Source organism: Poecilia reticulata, chromosome 22 (genome assembly GCF_904066995.2).
Source record: "Poecilia reticulata chromosome 22, P_reticulata-male-v2, whole genome shotgun sequence".
In the NCBI taxonomy this organism is placed as follows: Eukaryota; Metazoa; Chordata; class Actinopteri; order Cyprinodontiformes; family Poeciliidae; genus Poecilia; species Poecilia reticulata.
Window position 1 is genome coordinate 2,739,785 of NC_088851.1, and position 17,837 is coordinate 2,757,621.

General features: G+C 40.3%; 2 protein-coding genes across 4 annotated transcripts in view; both read left to right on the plus strand.

The window, feature by feature from the left end:
* ehd4 (EH-domain containing 4) overlaps window positions 1-7,085 on the plus strand; it is a 32,376-nt gene extending 25,291 nt beyond the window's left edge. For all 3 annotated transcript variants that reach the window (XM_081603442.1, XM_008398687.3, XM_017302640.2), the window contains 5 exons: window positions 3,474-3,640; window positions 3,727-3,860; window positions 4,010-4,121; window positions 4,517-4,681; window positions 6,133-7,085. In XM_081603442.1, coding sequence (XP_081459568.1) covers window positions 3,474-3,640; window positions 3,727-3,860; window positions 4,010-4,121; window positions 4,517-4,681; window positions 6,133-6,690 — 1,136 coding nt within the window. In that variant the 3' untranslated portion in view covers window positions 6,691-7,085. The remainder of the gene's footprint in view (window positions 1-3,473; window positions 3,641-3,726; window positions 3,861-4,009; window positions 4,122-4,516; window positions 4,682-6,132) is intronic.
* Window positions 7,086-9,299: 2,214 nt separating this feature from the next.
* Window positions 9,300-16,991, plus strand: slc3a2b (solute carrier family 3 member 2b). Its single transcript, XM_008398688.3, has 8 exons — window positions 9,300-10,003; window positions 11,125-11,315; window positions 11,940-12,113; window positions 12,869-12,966; window positions 13,544-13,695; window positions 14,442-14,757; window positions 14,924-14,983; window positions 15,587-16,991. The coding sequence occupies exons 1-8, from the start codon at window positions 9,642-9,644 to the stop codon at window positions 15,935-15,937; spliced, it is 1,704 nt and encodes a 567-aa protein (XP_008396910.2). The 5' UTR covers window positions 9,300-9,641; the 3' UTR covers window positions 15,938-16,991.
* Window positions 16,992-17,837: the final 846 nt, after the last annotated feature.

The window sequence follows — 17,837 nt, forward strand, 5'->3', positions numbered from 1 at the left end:
TCTGAGACTTTTTTTTAATGTTGTATTTTTTAAGATAATTTTAATAATGCGCATTACTAGTAGTAAAATTAGTGTTTTCTTCTTTGATGAAAAAATATTTCTAAAATCTACAATGTCCTTTTTTGATAAAATGTAATTTTGGATAACTGGAGCTGGATGCCTGACTGGAGCAGGAACTCACCAAGCAAACAGTGAATCAGAAAAGTGAAGTGATTTGTCTCCAAAACAAAAACTGCATTATGACATATAAATGGCTTTCTATACACCATTCTTCTTATATTTGCTTCTTTTACATGCAGATCACACACAATCTACAGTCTGTTGTTTCAATAGATATATTGGTCTCTTTTGTCTAATAAGCACTGCACAGTGGCGCAGTTGGTAGAGCTGTTGCCTTGCAGCAAGAAGGTTCTGGGTTTGATTCCCGGCCCCGGTCTTTCTGGATGGAGTTTGCATGTTCTCCCTGTGCATGCGTGGGTTTTCTCCGGGTACTCTGGTTTCCTCCCACAGTCCAAAAACATGACTGTCAGGTTAATTGGCCTCTCCAAATTGTCCCTAGGTGTGAGTGTGTGTGTGCATGGTTGTGTGTCCTGTGTGTCTCTGTGTTGCCCTGCGACAGACTGGCGACCTGTCCAGGGTGACCCCGCCTCTCGCCCGGAACGTTGGCTGGAGATAAGCACCAGCAACCCTCCCGACCCCACTGAGGGACAAGGGTGTAAAGAAAATGGATGGATGGATGGATGTCTAATAAGCTTTTTTGGAGTATGCTATTTACAAATTACATAAGTAACATCCTAAGTAAAAATTAATTTTTCCAACATGCTTATTTAGTATTTCTGGGCACATAGTGCTATAAAATCAAGTAACCTTAAGTACCTTCAGTAATTTTAAAAATGCTGTCAAATATGACTTAAATAAATTGAATCTTTAAAAAAATATATTAATAAGTAAACTAAAGAATTAGTTCAAAGGCCTGTCATGATAACACATTTTGTTGGACGATAAATTGTCCCAAAGGTTATTGTGATCAACGATAATATTGTTTTCAGACTATTTTCAGGTAATATAATGGTAATGGCATAATAATGCAAGAACACATTCTCAGAGATCAACAAACTTTAAATTCTAGTGAACATTTAACACTGGAATTTGAAGATATTTTAAATATCTAATATAAATAAAGAAAATATAAAATGGATACTGAAGTCTTTGAAAACAAGATTCTCCTTCAAAAAGAGGGCTTTGGTCGTACAGTTTTTAGTTGAAAGAGAGGGAAGAGAAAATTATTGAGTTTGTTTTCATTTATCCTGCGACAGGTTTACTCTTTGGACTAAATAGTTCAAAGATATAACTGAGGTGTTTAAACAGAGAAGAGCAGCCAGGAGTAAACTGTTCCTGTAGTGCTTGCTGTTTACACTCAGGAATTTCAGTCCAGACTGGAGGAACAGGAACTCACCAAGCAAACAATGAGAGTTATCTCAAGAGATAGAGCTGATCATTAGCTGATACTGACCGTACAACCCGGTCAGCCGACCTGACCTGCTGGTTCTCTGAGCTCTTCCCCTTCAGGGACCGGTGTCCAACCCTTCACTGACTGACTATAAAAGTTCTAGAAGCCATCATCATCATCATCATCATCATCATCAGTGTGTTATTTGGGAGCAGGGCGGTTTGTTGCTGGCCTCCTTCCTGCTCTCGATGCCTGAAGTGGTGAAATCCGCGTGTGGAACATATTTCAGAACTCTCCACCGTTTCATCTCAATGTTGTACTCTAAATATGTGAAAGCACTGCAGGGGAAGTAGTATTGTTAGACTGAAGGTGTTTCCCTTTTCAAAGGAAGTGGAACATATAAAGTAATCAGTCACCCTGTTCTAGAAGCAGAGGGTAACTAGACCTCATATCAGAGGAATTTCCTTGGTTTTTAGACCTGCTGGAGTTTTGCTTCCTCTCTGCGTTGCTGTTGTGTGATTGCTGTCAGCTGAAATGTGTCTCAGAGGTGCAGGAAGTGTCCTTGCTGATGACAGTAGTTATTGTTCGGCATCATGTCCCCTGGGCTGGTCCTGAGCCAACACCTGAAGCCTTTGGTGTAACCCGAGCCCTGACGGAGGAGGCGGATGGGGATGTCGTTCTGTTGCCTGTGGCAACACCCTCACTTATTCATGAGAACCTCCAGCCTGGGAATATTCCACCAATCTCAACTGGGATGTATAAAACAACCTCGTTCATTTGAGATAAATCAGGCAAAATGTATCTTAAAAGAAGTGGATATATCTGTATTTACAGTGTTACAGAGTGACTGTAACAGTAAACGACAGTAGAGGCTGATTATTTCAGTGTAAAGCCTTTTACCATACAGGACCATACAGGAAGAGTACTTCATGTACTTGTAGACCTTTGAAAATAGTTTGAGTTTTTGCCTGTAACCAGTCTTTAACTTAAAATATGAAAGAGAGGCCCAAAATTCTCTTAAAACCTGCAATTCTAGACATATTTGGTGTCCAGTCGGGAGTGTTTCCAGCCGGAGCATGATCACCTATGAGCTATTGCTGTAAATTTCCGTTTAATGTTGAAAATCCTTGCCTGGATTGAGTTTCCAGGTCTGAGCTCACTGTTATCGAAACGGACACACCCTCACTGCCACAGCTCACTTTACACACATGCTCTCCCACAATTAAAAGGCACAAAAGTTCAATAAGTGTGCCCTCACAGTTTGTACACCACTTCTAAAACTGTGTGTTCTGCCAGAGAATAGCTGCAGCAGATGTGTGTGCTGAGCCTGAGAGACTGCCATGTCTCCCAGGCCAATAAGTCAATAGCTTTCTGCTATCTTGGACAGTTTTTGGATAAGCTCTGTTTGCTGGTCTGCAGTGGAGTGTGGACTCTTTTCTTCGTGTTTGACAAATAAAAAAATGAGCCGTTGCCATAGTAGCTCAGTAAACATGCTATATAGACACATCTATACAACAGAGCTCCCAGACGGCTCTTAAATCTACAGTATGTAACTTTTATTTAATATGTTTTTTTTAAAACATTGTCACCATGTCATGACAGTATAATATGAGACAGATGATCTGTAAAAAGATAAATCTCCTCCACTTCCTGTCTGAGCTACTATTGCAGTCTAAGAGCTAGGGGGAGGGGCTTAGTGCCGTCAGTCACTCTTGTGAATGTGCTGCTCGTATGCTAATAGCGGAGAAACAACTCACCATCCGGGGAAGCAAGGCACACAAAGGAGTGATTGACAGCGATAAAACCCGCCTCCTGGCTCTGATTGGTTGTTAGCTCTGGGAGAATGCTGAGGAACTCTAGATTTTTCTAATTTTATTATCTGTCTCATACTATTTTGTCACAACATGCTGACAGTTTCAACAAGTATGTAAAAAGATACATATTTTTTATAAAAGTTACACACTGCAGCTTTAAATGAACTTTTCTAATAATTCTCTTTCTCTTCTCTTCCTCCCACCTTCAGGTTATGACTTTGCAGAGGTTCTGCGCTGGTTTGGGGAGCGAGTGGACAGAATCATCCTGCTGTTCGATGCCCACAAGCTGGATATTTCTGACGAGTTCTCTGAAGCCATAAAAGCTTTTAAGGGACAAGACGACAAGATCCGGGTGGTCCTCAACAAGGCCGACCAGGTGGGACGGGCAGAAGGATTCTAGAGACCGGAGTTCAAGTGTTCATCTAGTCATGCTGAACACCTGCCTTTCCCCTATGGGTTTAGGTGGACACCCAGCAGCTGATGCGGGTGTACGGCGCCCTCATGTGGTCACTGGGGAAGGTGATTAACACCCCAGAGGTGGTGAGAGTGTATCTGGGTTCCTTCTGGGCCAAACCACTGCAGAACACAGAGAACAGGTCTCACTCAAAAATCCATTCATTCGCTCATTCAAACCTGGGTAGAGCTGATGGCATTGCCATGCATTTATTTATGTTTGGACAGTTTATGTGTGGTTGTTTGTTCACGTAAAATGTCACCTCATTCATTCATTTCTGCTCGTCTTCAGGCGTCTGTTCGAGGCAGAGTCTCAGGATCTCTTTCGGGACATTCAGAGTCTTCCAAGGAATGCTGCTCTCCGTAAACTCAACGACCTCATTAAGAGAGCGAGGCTGGCCAAGGTGACAAAAGATTCTGCATGTTCAGATGCTTTGAGAATCATGGGAGTACGAAGAAATGTTGCTCAGAATCCAAGATAAATAGAAAATCTTGCACTTTTAGTGTTTAAAAAAAACATTGCTGAGTGTAAAAGCCTAAATGGTTGCAGTGGGTGGGGTAATAGTGTTATACATGCATGTAAATTATGCAAATGTTACATATTTTCTCAAAAGAATGTCTGAAAGCATTGTAAGAGTTAGTGATAAAGTATTAAGAAGTCAGAATTTTGTGTAAAATGAGCCACATTTGAAAATGTGTAGAACAGTAGTCTGATTTCACGGTTATGTTTGTTGCAATGTGTGTAAATATCTGAATTCACCAACTACACCCTCTAAAATCTCCTGGTCTTGTCCCTTAGGTGCATGCTTACATCATCAGCTACCTGAAGAAGGAGATGCCTTCTCTTTTTGGGCGTGAAAAGAAGAAGGAAGAGCTGATCATGAGGCTACCAGAGATCTACATCACCCTGCAGAGAGAGCATCACATCAGCCCTGGAGACTTCCCCAATGTCACCAAGATGCAGGTAGGAGCAGAAGTCCTCCTCCTTTTAAAACCAAACAATATGCAAATGAATCGTGGCTGATTCAAACACTGCAGGCTGCTTTTCTGCAATACAGGCCCTACATCTGGTTAGTAAGGAAATGAAAACGAACTAGATCCTGACAGTTCACTGCTGCTAAGTCAGTTTGTCTAACTGTTGATGAAAACTGTTGAGATGTTGTTACTTCATAATGACAAGAAGATAAATGGAGAAGCCTGAAGCTTCATTTTGAAGTATAATTGTGTGTGTGTGTGCGTGTGTGTGCGTGTGTGTGTGCGTGTGTGTGCGTGTGTGTGTGTGTGTGTGTGTGTGTGTGTGTGTGTGTGTGTGTGTGTGTGTGTGTGTGTGTGTGTGTGTGTGTGTGTGTGTGTGTGTGTGTGTGATCGCGATGCTAAAGAGGTTTTTGACACTTAGGACAGAACGAACTCGGCTGCAGCTGGTCTCTGATTCCTGTAGGGAGATGCTGATAGTGGGTGTGTGATTTCCCAAGTTGCACTTAAATAGTTGGCTGTTGGTGGATGTTTGAGAATTTTCTGTCCCCTGTTTTCTGCCCCCAGGGACAACAACAGACACAACTATGGTCTGTAGCTTTTTGAAATGCTCTTCCTCTTTATAAATCTTCTTTCCTTTGTTTTGAAAGCCTTCTTGAAGGCTGTGGCCCCACCTGAACATATAACACTGACAGACAGGCTTTGGTGTTGCCCAGTGGTCAGAAAAGATGCTGTGTCCAGCTGCAAACAGCTGTCAGTTTGATGGTCAGCTGTATTACTGTGATACAAAACAAAACTCTCCTTAATGTTGCCAGTTCACACAGATGTGAGGTTAAAAACCCTACAGTCAAACACTTTTCTTGTTTTCCTTCAATTTTACATTACAGATGCAGATAACTTCTAATACTCACTGTCAAACTGCTAATCACCATTTTCACTGCTTTCAAACTTGCAAAACACTTAAACATATATTTGAGACTGTCAAGTGGTTAGACATTTATTTTCATGTTCTTTGAAGTGTGTGAAGACTGTTTAACAGTTGTTCTGTTTCCTCTCTTCTTTCTTTCCATTAACTTTATTTTGAACAAGAATTATACAGGAACAAAGAAACATGGACAGTATACAACAGGATAAGAACATAAATACAATATACATAGACATGTAAATTATAATGTCAAAATTAAATTGTTTCTCAAGGGTTGTAGTCTTTCAAGGGCAGATATAATTTGAATTGAAACTAGCACTTTATCATTAGTTTTTGTTAAATATCATGTTGATGTAGCGCTTAAGGGTTAGCGCTACTAACTTTTTAGTTAGCGGTGCCGCTGGGATCAATACGTCATTCAAGCCACAGAATGTTATTTAATGGCAGATGTTAACATGTCTTGCATACAATGCTAAATTAGTTCTGTTGACCTTGTGCCTCTTACTCTTCTCCTCCAGGACATGCTGCAGCACTATGATTTCAGTAAATTTCCGTCCCTGAAAATGAAACTGATTGAGTCAGTGGATAAGATGCTGGCCACCAAGATTGCAGTTCTGATGGCAATGATCCGAGAGGAGGAGTCCAAGCTGCCTCCGGCCATGGTGTCCGGTGGGGCGTTTGAGGGCTCTGAGGACGGGCCTTTCGGTCGGGGTTATGGTGAGGGTATTAGTGCCGGCGCGGATGCAGACGACTGGATCGTCAGCCGTGACAAACACCGCTACGATGAGATTTTCTACACACTGATGCCCGTCAATGGTAAGATCACCGGCGTCAACGCGAAGAAGGAGATGATGAATTCCCGGCTACCCAACACTGTGCTAGGAAAGATCTGGAAACTGGCTGACTGCGATCAGGATGGCATGCTTGACGATGAGGAGTTTGCCCTCGCTCAGCATCTCATTCAGATCAAGCTGGAGGGCTATGAGCTGCCCAACGAGCTGCCCAATCACCTTGTCCCTCCGGCCCATCGTAAGAACCCCACTGCAGACGCACTGTACAACCACACAGAGGACTAGAGAACTCACAACGTGCCAAACAAGCCACCAAAGAGAGAGACTGTGATAGAAGAAGGTCCTAATGTGGAGAAACCACAACAGATCAACATCAGACAATCAAATAACTTTTAATGTTACAGCTTGAATATTTCAGCTCAAAGACTCCTGAGAGGATAAATCTGGTTTCAACAGTAAACTGTTTTGAAAGAGAGCTTTGTTGTAAAAACCAAAAACGTTCTCCTTCTCTAAACTACTTCTTGCCTCAACTATTTTGGATTTCTGTCTTCTGTTTGTGATGTATTACAACTTCAGTTTATTTCCACTTTATCACCTACAGTATGTTGACGTGAAAAAATGTGATTTTTTTCCATTGCTATTTTTTTCTGACAAATTAAAGAACTGCTTTAATATTGTAAGGAGTAGTACAAAACATGTTTTTATTCAAACATAATCCTCCTGGTGTTTACGTTGAGTGCTTTATCAAAATTTTCTTAGTATATTTCTTTTTGTTTCTTAAATTGCATTTTAGAAATATACCAAAGCTGAAGTAGACCGACACTAAAATAGTTTTTATTTTTTACATTTTCTACCAAAATACAAATTACAAGCGTGGTGATACTTAAAAGAAACTTTCTCACAGAAAACCCCAAATCAACGCCTGGATGGACCAGATTTTTGAAATTTCCAGTTTTTTATATATTTATATATATCATTGGATTTTTTTTTTTGGTCAAGATTTTATTTATAAAGAATCTCTGTCGTCTCTACTGAGATGGTAGTCACAGCAGAGCTATGACTCTGTTAGTCTGGCACCAACTGTTAAAAAAAAAAAAAGAAACTTGGAATCATTGTTGTTATCCAATATAAAACAATAACATCTAACAATTATTTTTCAAATATATGTAGAAAGTGTCCGGGGTCATTTTTGTTCTACCACATTAGTGGAATGCCATTTTTGTTCCCAAATTTCATTAGATTTCTCTGAATAAGCAGACATCCCCTGATGAAATACCATCTCTTTTAGAGTTTGAACCCTGTCACTTCCCAATGCAACAAAGTAGAAACACCGTCAACTACAGGATTTATGTGGAAGTTGAGCTTAGGTTCCATCCCTTTGCCTTGACCACATGTGAAACTGATGATGATAACAACAATAACAATAGAACAGAATCTTAACTGATATAAAATTGTATGAGGCTGTAAAATCATCTACAACTAACTCAAAGTGTTTTAATAATAGTCGGATGGAAACTTCAGAAAATGAAGAGAACGAAGCCAGATTGATTCTAATGTTCCACATCTGCATGGTTATTAAACCACCCTGTACTCCCTGTGTACTATCACAGAGAAATGGTCATGGGAGATGGCATTTGATTAGTCATGTGACAGTGATAGGGATGCAGCAAAGGATTGTGGGGAGTTAAACTGATGAAGTCAGCAGTATAGTTGTTTTTTTTTAAAGGTTGTTGAAAAGGTTGTGAAACATGTACTTACCAATATATACGTATATTAGTTATTAGCCATAACGACAATATTAATATTGGATAAGGATATCAGGCCAAATTATCAGTCCTTTTGGCACTAATGCCACAGCAGCCTCCCACATTTTTCACACCGGATTCCCTTACTGGCTCTACGGTAGGGGCAAAGGCTCAAACCAAGTCTGCAGCCAACCTCCTACCACCCAATGTGACTGCTGAAAGTGTAATTCAGGGAATTAATTCTTCCTTCACTCTTAAACATCTTGCCATGTCTGCATAATATACAAAACAAACAAACAGGGTGCGGCTGCTGTGGCTGGTGGGCGCCCCGTGAATCTAACTCTGCTTTGGGCCCTAGTCAACTTTGGACAGACCCTGAATGAATGTATCATTTTATTGCTAAATACTGGGCAATGCTCACTACTGGCATATTTACAAATGTGTCTACTGATTATAGATGACATAAATCTGAATGTGTTCATTCATAATTGAATAACTACTAGGAGGCAGTGCCAGCCCAAGCCTTTTTGTGGGGCCCTAAGCAGATCTTCACTGGGGCCCCCCATACCAGCATGACAAACATATTCTTTATTGTTGCTAAGCTGCTCTATGAGTGTAACATAGAGTAGCTACGTGTGTTGCATAGCTATTCTGATATATTATTAGCATAATTAGCATAATCTGTAATTATCTTACATCATACCAGTGTTATTATGGCTACTAGTTTTAACCTTACATGAGTAGCAAACTAAAGAAAAATTGGATTTTGAAATGCAGATCGGTCTTTAAGTGGGTCATATTTTAAGTATTTGAAAGTAATAAACATTAAATTTACAGTAAAAAAGTTAAGTTTGTTAGCTTACATTTCCCCAGCAGTGGCAGCAGCAAACAGCAGGAAAAAATCCAACTATTTTTTTCAACAACTGTTATAGTTTTTTGATGTGTAATACCCTTTCTTTCTTTCTTTCTTTCTTTCTTTCTTTCTTTCTTTCTTTCTTTCTTTCTTTCTTTCTTTCTTTCTTTCTTTCTTTCTTTCTTTCTTTCTTTCTTTCTTTCTTTCTTTCTTTCTTTCTTTCTTTCTTTCTTTCTTTCTTTCTTTCTTTCTTTCTTTCTTTCTTTCTTTCTTTCTTTCTTTCTTTCTTTCTTTCTTTCTTTCTTTCTTTCTTTCTTTCTTTCTTTCTTTCTTTCTTCAATGTTATTTTGCATATATAAATATATACGTGGTGTTCTTGGGGTCCCCCAGCAGCCACTTAACTCGCAATACCTTGGGCCGCCTCTGCTAGAAGGAAATCCATCTTTTTATCGTCAGCTACTGAGTGGAGCTGAGTGTTTCCTACTGCACTTGAAGGCAGCAGATAGAGCAAGCCTGGCAGACGCTGATTGATTTTTACAAGCTCACCAGCAGACACATCGTTTACAGCAAACCTCATCCTTTAAAAAAAAAAAAAGAAAGAAGGAAAGCTCGGGGACAGACAGCGAGCTGGAGGCGAGATGAACACGGAGGAGACTAATGTGGAGATGAAGGATGCTCAGAACATCAGCGCGGAGCAGAAGGACGGCCCGGATGAGGCTCCGGATGAGGCTCCGGATGCGGCCCCGGATGCGGCTCGGGCCGCTGTGGATGCTGATGCTACCGAGGCTGATGTGAGCGAGGCCGACCTGGACCAGGAGGAGCAGGAGAAGCAACCGATGACCGCCGATGGAGACCTGCCCCCGGAGGCTCCTCCTGAGGGGAGGGAGGAGGTGGACGCGGAGAAAAATGGCTCCGTGAAACTGAAGATCCTGGATGAGGCGGAGGAGACGTTCACCGGCCTGAACAAGGAGGAGCTGCTGCGGGTGGCGGGGACTCCTGGGTGAGGAGGACACGCTGTTCACACGGACACACGGTCCTGTTTGTAGGAGCAGGGGAACCGCTTTCAAATGGGGTTAGATGCTGGTTATTATCCTTTAACAACTTGCAGAAAATAAAATGTTTTTATTTTTTTAAATGTGAAATATCACTTAAACTAGAGAGTTTTATTCAGAAAATATCCTGCAGTATTGATCTATTTCTAGGTTGCTGTACAGGGACACACTGTGTTTCATACAATGTTGTAGCTTCAGTTTTTATGCTGATTATTTTTAAAGATTCCGTTCGGCTAAAAACGGGTTAGAGTCACAAATATCACATGACCTCAAGAACAAAAGACACAGTATAATTTTTTATTATTTATTATTTAATTGATTAACTACAGGAAATCTGTTGTAATTATTGTTGAAAGCTACTATTTTATTCCTATGTTTTATGTTAAAGTATAAAGAAAACATTTTTAAAAAGAAGATGACTACATTTTTGTACATGGTATGCTGATATTTTCACCCAAGCTAACAAGAAAAGTAGCTCTAAATAAAAATGATTGGTACTTTTAGTGTCATTCTGTTGTAAACATGAAATGAAATTATTCCATGACAAAACCTGCATTTGGTATATCTATTTTTAAAACTTAAGTTGTTTTTTAAAATCAGTTTAGTCATTCTTTTAAGAGTCATTTTGGAAGGTCCAAAGATCCTCTTGTGGCCCCAGAGCCACATGTTGCCGTCCTCTGTGCTAAAGGGGCAGATTAATGCTTTCGTAGAGCTTCGTTAACTTAGCAGTAAAACAGTTTTGTCCCAAATGATCAGCTAACTTCACCTCAGTGTAATAATCACATCATCAGCACAGATGAAGCTAATAAATTCATTAGTACAAGAAGATGTGAACAAAGTTGCTGAAATACTCCAAACATCATTTTACTAAAGTGACTTTTAATAAGGTGATGGTGCACTAGAATGGTGTTATTGGAGCATCATGCCACCAAACATCAGGCATCAAGCTGTGTGCTATGAGCTGATGGCGTCTTACTTCTGTAGACTCAATTATGATAATTTAAACTGGAAGATTTTGGAGGTTTATGGTTGTTAAGGGTCCTCTGGATACGTTTTGTTCTTTCCTTAGTTGGGTAAGAACCCGCTGGGCGCTGCTGCTGGTGTTCTGGCTCGGCTGGTTGGGGATGTTGGTAGGAGCTGTCCTCATCCTGCTGCAGGCTCCTCGATGCAGAGAGCTGCCGGCCACCAGCTGGTGGAACCAAGGCCCACTGTACCAGATAGGAAACATCCACGCCTTCACCGACACACACAACCTGAAGGGTGAGCTGCTCCCCATGCGTCCGCTGACCTGCACACACACGCACGCACGCACGCACGCACGCACGCACGCACACACACACACACAATTGCAGGAATGATAAAAGTGAGACGCATAGTGCTAAACAGAATGTGTTAGTCATATCTGGACAGAGTAATTATCTGCTACAAAAGTAAAGGTCTGTTCAACTATGACAAATCATCAGGAGTTTGTAGATCTTAGAAAAAAAGAGTAGATTTCTGCCCAAAAAAAAAACTGAGAAAATTTTAGATTAAATTCAGAAATTTTCTAGAAAAATAACTGGGAAATTTCTGAGTTTATAAAATCCAAATGTTTTCCACTTTTAAAGCTCAGAAATTTCCAAGTCAATTCTAGAAATTTTCTGAGATTAATCTACAATTATTTTTTATTTTTTTGGTGGAAATTTTCTCCTCCTTTGATTTTATATCCAATGACCCTAATACGGCATCATGTGATGTAAATCAGATGAATAATTTTTTTTTTCTGCTCCGTGTGAGATCTACCAAAACATTCTGCTCGCTCCTGTTTCTCAGTTTTGTAGATAGTTGATTCTCTTTAAAAGAATGAATAATCAAAGAATCCTTCCTGACTTTCCATCCTGGAAGGTGTGGAGCAGAAGATGACCAGTTTGTCCCAGTTGAAGGTGAAAGGTTTGGTGATTGGACCGATTCACGTTGCTCCACCTGATGAAGCCATCAGCCTGAGGTTTGAGGAAATTTCACCTGAAGCCGGAAACCTGGAGCAGTTTAAAGGTGTCATCCAGGCGGCTCGCCGAAAAGGTGAGGAAACTCTGGAAAATGCTTTTTCAGAGCCATACTTAGACTATGAAACCCAGGAATGCACAATATATCAGATTATATCATCCATCATAACATTTCGGTATCAGACCAAGAAGTTAAACTGGGCTGATAACAACTGATGTTTATGTTCATCTTGTTCCCATTTGTGTTTCTGGAGGGGAGCAGGTCAGTCAGGTGGTCTCTGTTCAGTCATGTGATAGTGATGCAGCAAAGGATTGTGGGATGCTTAACTGAAGGAGAGAAGTAGAGTAGGCTGTGGTCACTTTTACATGATATCAGAAGTGTACCGAAACATATATTACAGATTTATCTGTAAATACTGGTCAACAGCCATAAAGCAGAATTAATATTGGATATTGATATTGGCCCAAATTGGTGCGTCCTTCATAAAGACATTCACAAGGTCCAGTTTTTTCTTTGGCTCATCTGTTTATTATGTACATAGAGATTATATTTACTCAAAATCCCAAATGTAGACTATAAATATTCACAAATAAATGTCATATTTAGCTAAGCAAAAATGCTTGGTAAACCCTGAGAAAGCATAACTAAATAAAATCTTCACAGAATTCTTGCTCTCATTATTGTGGCATTTAGCCCATTAAAACTCCTCTCAGTAACACTAACTGATCTAAAACAGGACATATTTAGCCTGATTTAATATCAGACTGGAAAGAAATGATGTATCTTTTATACACAATATATAAATATCTTATTTTTTTTGTCTTTTGTAGATATTTCTGTGGTTTTGGATTTGACTCCAAACTATCAGGGTTCTTCTGGACCCTGGTTCTCCAGAAACAGCATAACAAACGTAGCAGAGAGACTGAAGGTAACGACCGACTGGAAACCAACATGAGCTAAATGTACAGGAAGTCATCAACATGAGGTAGAAGTGAGCCAAGACAATAAACCAAAAATAATGATGTGCTGCAGCTGCTTGTTAATATATACACTGCTCAAAAAAATAAAGGGAACACTTTAACATTTAAGTGAACACTGAAGTGTTCCCTTTATTTTTTTGAGCAGTATAAACATTATATATAATGAAATGGATTTAAACTTTTTACTGGTCCCCGTAAGAAATGACAAGCTTCAAGTTTTACTTAGCTTGAACTTTGTCATATTTAGTCAAGGTACAGCCAGAAGCTGCAGTGTGTTTTATAATCACAATGTTTAAAAAGTGAAGTTGGTTGTAAAATCACAGACGTCAAGAGATATGAATAATATATCTATTTTTTATAAGTCTCTATATACTGTATGAGCTGCAGAATCAAAATGAAAGTTAATTGTATATTTACTCAGTGTCACCTACAGATTTTTTTAGGTTCAGCACAGAGAATTGTGAAGATAAACTTGAAGTGTTTAATACGATGAACATTGAGTGACCCGTGTCCCTGTGGTTCCAGTCTGCCCTGGTGTTCTGGCTGAACCAAGGAGTGGACGGAGTCCAGCTGTCTGGAGTGGAGCAGCTGGTCAGCACGGTCCCAGCTCTCTGGGCTGACATCCGGGCCATCGTCCAGAACGGGACAGACCAGGATCTGAGAGGCGGGTCAGAAAGGTGCAGGGTTCATCTGTAACCTCTGACCTCTGATAGGATCAGGCTTTTTCTTTTTGTTTCAAAACCCAAACATCTGCTTCACATGATGGTTCCTGCTTCCCAGATCGCATGTTAAAGAGAGGATTAAATATGTCACACATTAAGCTCTGCTTTTATTATTAGTAAATGTACATTTTAATACATTCTGATTCAATTATTTCAAAAGAAAAATGTCCAAGAACAAGAATGTCTTCGTCTTTAAGGAATACTCTGTCCCCTTTCTGCTGCTCATTCTAACTTAGCTTTTTCAAACTGAAATATTTGATCAGGCGGAAACTTAAAACTCCTTAACGCTTTAGAGAATAATGGATGTTTCATTTCCTGGTGCTTGTCTTTGTCTTGATGAACCCTTTTTATTTTCTTAGCATGTTTTTAGAAACATATGCTGAATGTTTCTAAAAATTTGCATTTTTAATAACCAACTTGGGGGTGCTGTGGTGGCGCAGGGGCAAAGCACAACCCATGTATTGAGGCCTTAGCCCTCATGCTGGTGGTCGCAGGCTCGATTCCCAGCCTGGTGACATTTGCCGCATTTCTTACCCCTCTCTCATAACCCTGCTTCCTGTCAAACTACCTTCAAATAAAGGCCACTAGAACCAACAAAACCTTTAAAAAAAAACCAGCTTAATGTCTGAGTTTTAAAAATACCTCTGGTAGCAGAAATGAGCAGCTTCCTGTGAGTTGTGGATTTAATCTGTGTCTTTCAGACTCCTGCTCGGCGTCACAGAAAGCTCCTCTGCTGACGGTGTGTCTGCTCTTCTGTCCTCCACTGAAGTGGACCTCCTCATATCCAAAGTTCTGACAGCGGGCGGCCCTGAGCCTGCCCGCTACGCCCACACCGTCCAGAGGCTCTACTCCAACCACACGCAGACCAAGCTGGCCTGGAATCTGGGGGGGCGAGACGACGGTCACCTTGCCTCATTAGTTCCCCCAGCTCATGTCAAACTGTACCAGCTGCTGCTGTTGACGCTGCCTGGGACGCCTGTCTTCAGCTACGGAGACGAGATCGGCCTGATGGACGGGGTGAGAGCCGCTCAGCTGACAAACAGACCTGCTCTGAGATTTTGCTCAACAGGAAATAAATCCTTAAGTTCTTTTAGTAAAATTTGTATCTGTGATTCATTTCTGAATAGTTTTGAATTAGAAACTGTTTCACTTTTTTTTTCTAATCTTTTCATGTTTGCATTAGGAATCCAAGTTTCCCAAGATGCTTTGGGACTTTGAAGACGAGCTGAATGGAAGTCTGCAGGTAACCTGCTGCAAAATCTGTCACCAGGATCTAATGCTCACATGCTTCACAGTGATTTTATAATTATGTAGTTTTACTCTTATCCCTTTAGGGTGACTTTAGCGTCTGTCTAGGAACTGCAGGTGAAAAACTCTGGGATATACTGTACCTGTAATAAAAATAAAAAATACACACACATCAGTGTAGTCACTCAAACCTTCTGGGAATCTTCTGGGAAAGGCTTGTTTGTGATTAAGGAAGGTTGAGGCACAATTTTTCATAGATTATAGTTAATATCCAGGAAACACACCCAGGGGCGTCACTAGCTTTTGAGGACAAGGGGGCCATAGTCCCCCAAAAGAGGCACAAGTTGTGAGAAAACAGCAGGCAAGTACACTTCTCAAGCAGCAGTAAAAGCAGAAAAATTGTTTTTACACTTTTAAAATATGTTATTTATATTCTGGCCACAGTAAATTTAATTTGTTGGTAGTATTTTTGTAGAAAAAAAATCAACAAAAACCCCTAAATTATTTAGGGGACCTTGAGAATCCTTTAGGCCCCTAAAATGGCCCTCTGGTCCAACCTAAATCCTGATGTCTCCTCTTTCTGTTTCTCTGTCTCCAGGAGGATCAGTCTGACAGGCTGTCCCTCCGCAATTTCTTCCGCTCTGTGAGCGAGCTGCGGGCCAAACAGCGCTCCCTCCTTCACGGAGACTTCCTCCTCCTCTCCAACTCCTCCTCGTCTCTGGCGTACCTGCGGGTCTGGGATCAGAACGATCGCTACCTGGCTGCCTTCAACTGGGGGCCGGAGGAGGAGGCGGTGCTGCAGACAAGTGAAGCGGCGCTGCCTCGTCATGCTGCGGTCGCCCTCAGCACCAACAGCAGCGCCCTCCCTGAAGGCAGCAGCGTGGACCTGACGGAGCTGCGGCTCGGCCCCGGACAGGCCGCGCTCATCAAGCTTCCTCACACCGGATAGAGGAAAATGTTTAGTGTTTGCATTTCTTTTATGTCTGTATTTATTGTGTGTCAACCTGCAGAGGATGATGCTGGAGAGTGGAGCACTGAATCAGAGCAGTTATTGTTGTGACACATTGTGGCTTCTGTTGTCTGCGGGGATTCCCAAACTTTTCCATGCCGCGGCCCCCCAAACTGCATCAGCTTCTGAGCTTTGCCCCCTTTGCAAAACTCACCAAATATATACATGAACGCCAACTTTTAGACTGATTTTCTCACTTTTATTCTCTATTCTCAATTGTTTGTTTGGCATAAATCCTGCCTCACACCTCTTGATCTAATAGTTGGCCATCCTACGGTTACTTGAGGAGTAAAGCAAATGTTTTTATTTTTAAAAATGTGGAAAAACAATGTTTATGCGCCTTGTTCAAAAAAATCTGCCTTACATCAGAGGTGAGTGGCTCCTTGGTATGTTAACAGAGAAACCGGTCGTCCACTAACAGTGTAAAAACAGACTGAGTTCATTGTTGGTCAATGAAGAAAGAACAGGAGGAGCGGAAACATCTCAGCATTTAATGATTACTAAGAGGGAATACCTTACCTTTAGGAAGGAGAAAAGAACATGACATGAACTTTTATGACATTATCATGAATTTTGTTGAATTTGATAGTTAAATACAACACGTGAATAATTGTAAGTTGTATGGATAAATTAAACTAAGTTGAGTTGGTGAAGGATGTGGAGAAGAAGAAGAAATATGGACAGTAAATGTAAAAGCATAATGATGAGAGGAGAAATGATGTAGGGATGAAGAGTGGATGGAGGTCTGACAGTGTGGGACAGACTGATAACACAAGGCTGGGCAGGAAACATGGAAATCCCTCCAGCTGTGTGCCGTTACTGAAACTGATAAACTAACAAATAGGAATCATTCTCTTCTTCTTTGGTCTTATTTTACCAGGAGTTTTGTGTGTAAGAGGTGAACGTGACTTTCGTCTGTATCTGTAACACACTGTGCACTTATGTATTGCATTCTGTGAAAATGAAAAACATAAACTGTTTTCAAGCAAGCAAAGAGATTTCTGATGGCTAGTATTCATAATTAGAAAAATAGATTTTATCCAGAAAGCACAGCATCTTGCAAACCTAGGCTTCAACATATAAAGGCGTAAAAAAATTTTTTTGCATGTACCACTTTAGCAGCATAGATGTTTTGTTACAAATTTCTCTCAATGTTATGGCTAAATGTTGACTCATTATTCTTTACATTAAACTTCAGTTTTAAGTTTAATCCGATTTAAGTTTCCCAGGTTTAGTAGTTGCTAAGTAAAGTCCAAATCAGTTGGGATCCGAAAATTTTTTTGGGGGAATCATCAGTAATATAAATGTAAAAAAAAAAAAAAAAAACATAAAACAGGAGTCCGCATTTGTTTGTCAACTGCAGGAAATGAGCTCATTAGATTTCTATCCAGAAAAGTCATAGTAGAGGAAGTTAAATACATTACACTTTTGTTTTCTTCTATCTGTCCACAGTAGGTTTGGTGATGATGAAGTTATCTTCACATAACAATGGATCTGTCCACAGGGAAAAAAAAAAAAAAGACTTCGTACTTTCCTTCAGGAAATCAGCTAAAAAAAGACCTGGAAAAAATAAAAATTTTGTGATGGATAAAATAAAAATACCTGACAGCACTTCACCATGCTGATCTGTCTGCTGGTGTACTGTATAGTTGGAACATTGCTTGAACACATCAGTTTTCAATTGACATCACAGAATAAAAAAAAAAAAAAAAACAGAAGAGCTGCAACAAAATACAAAGCATCTCTAATGTCTTCTTTAATGCTTCCATCAATCTTTAATGCTTCTATGACTTTATCATCTTACCCCATCTAAAAAGGGTGAGTTTAATGAACGTTTTAC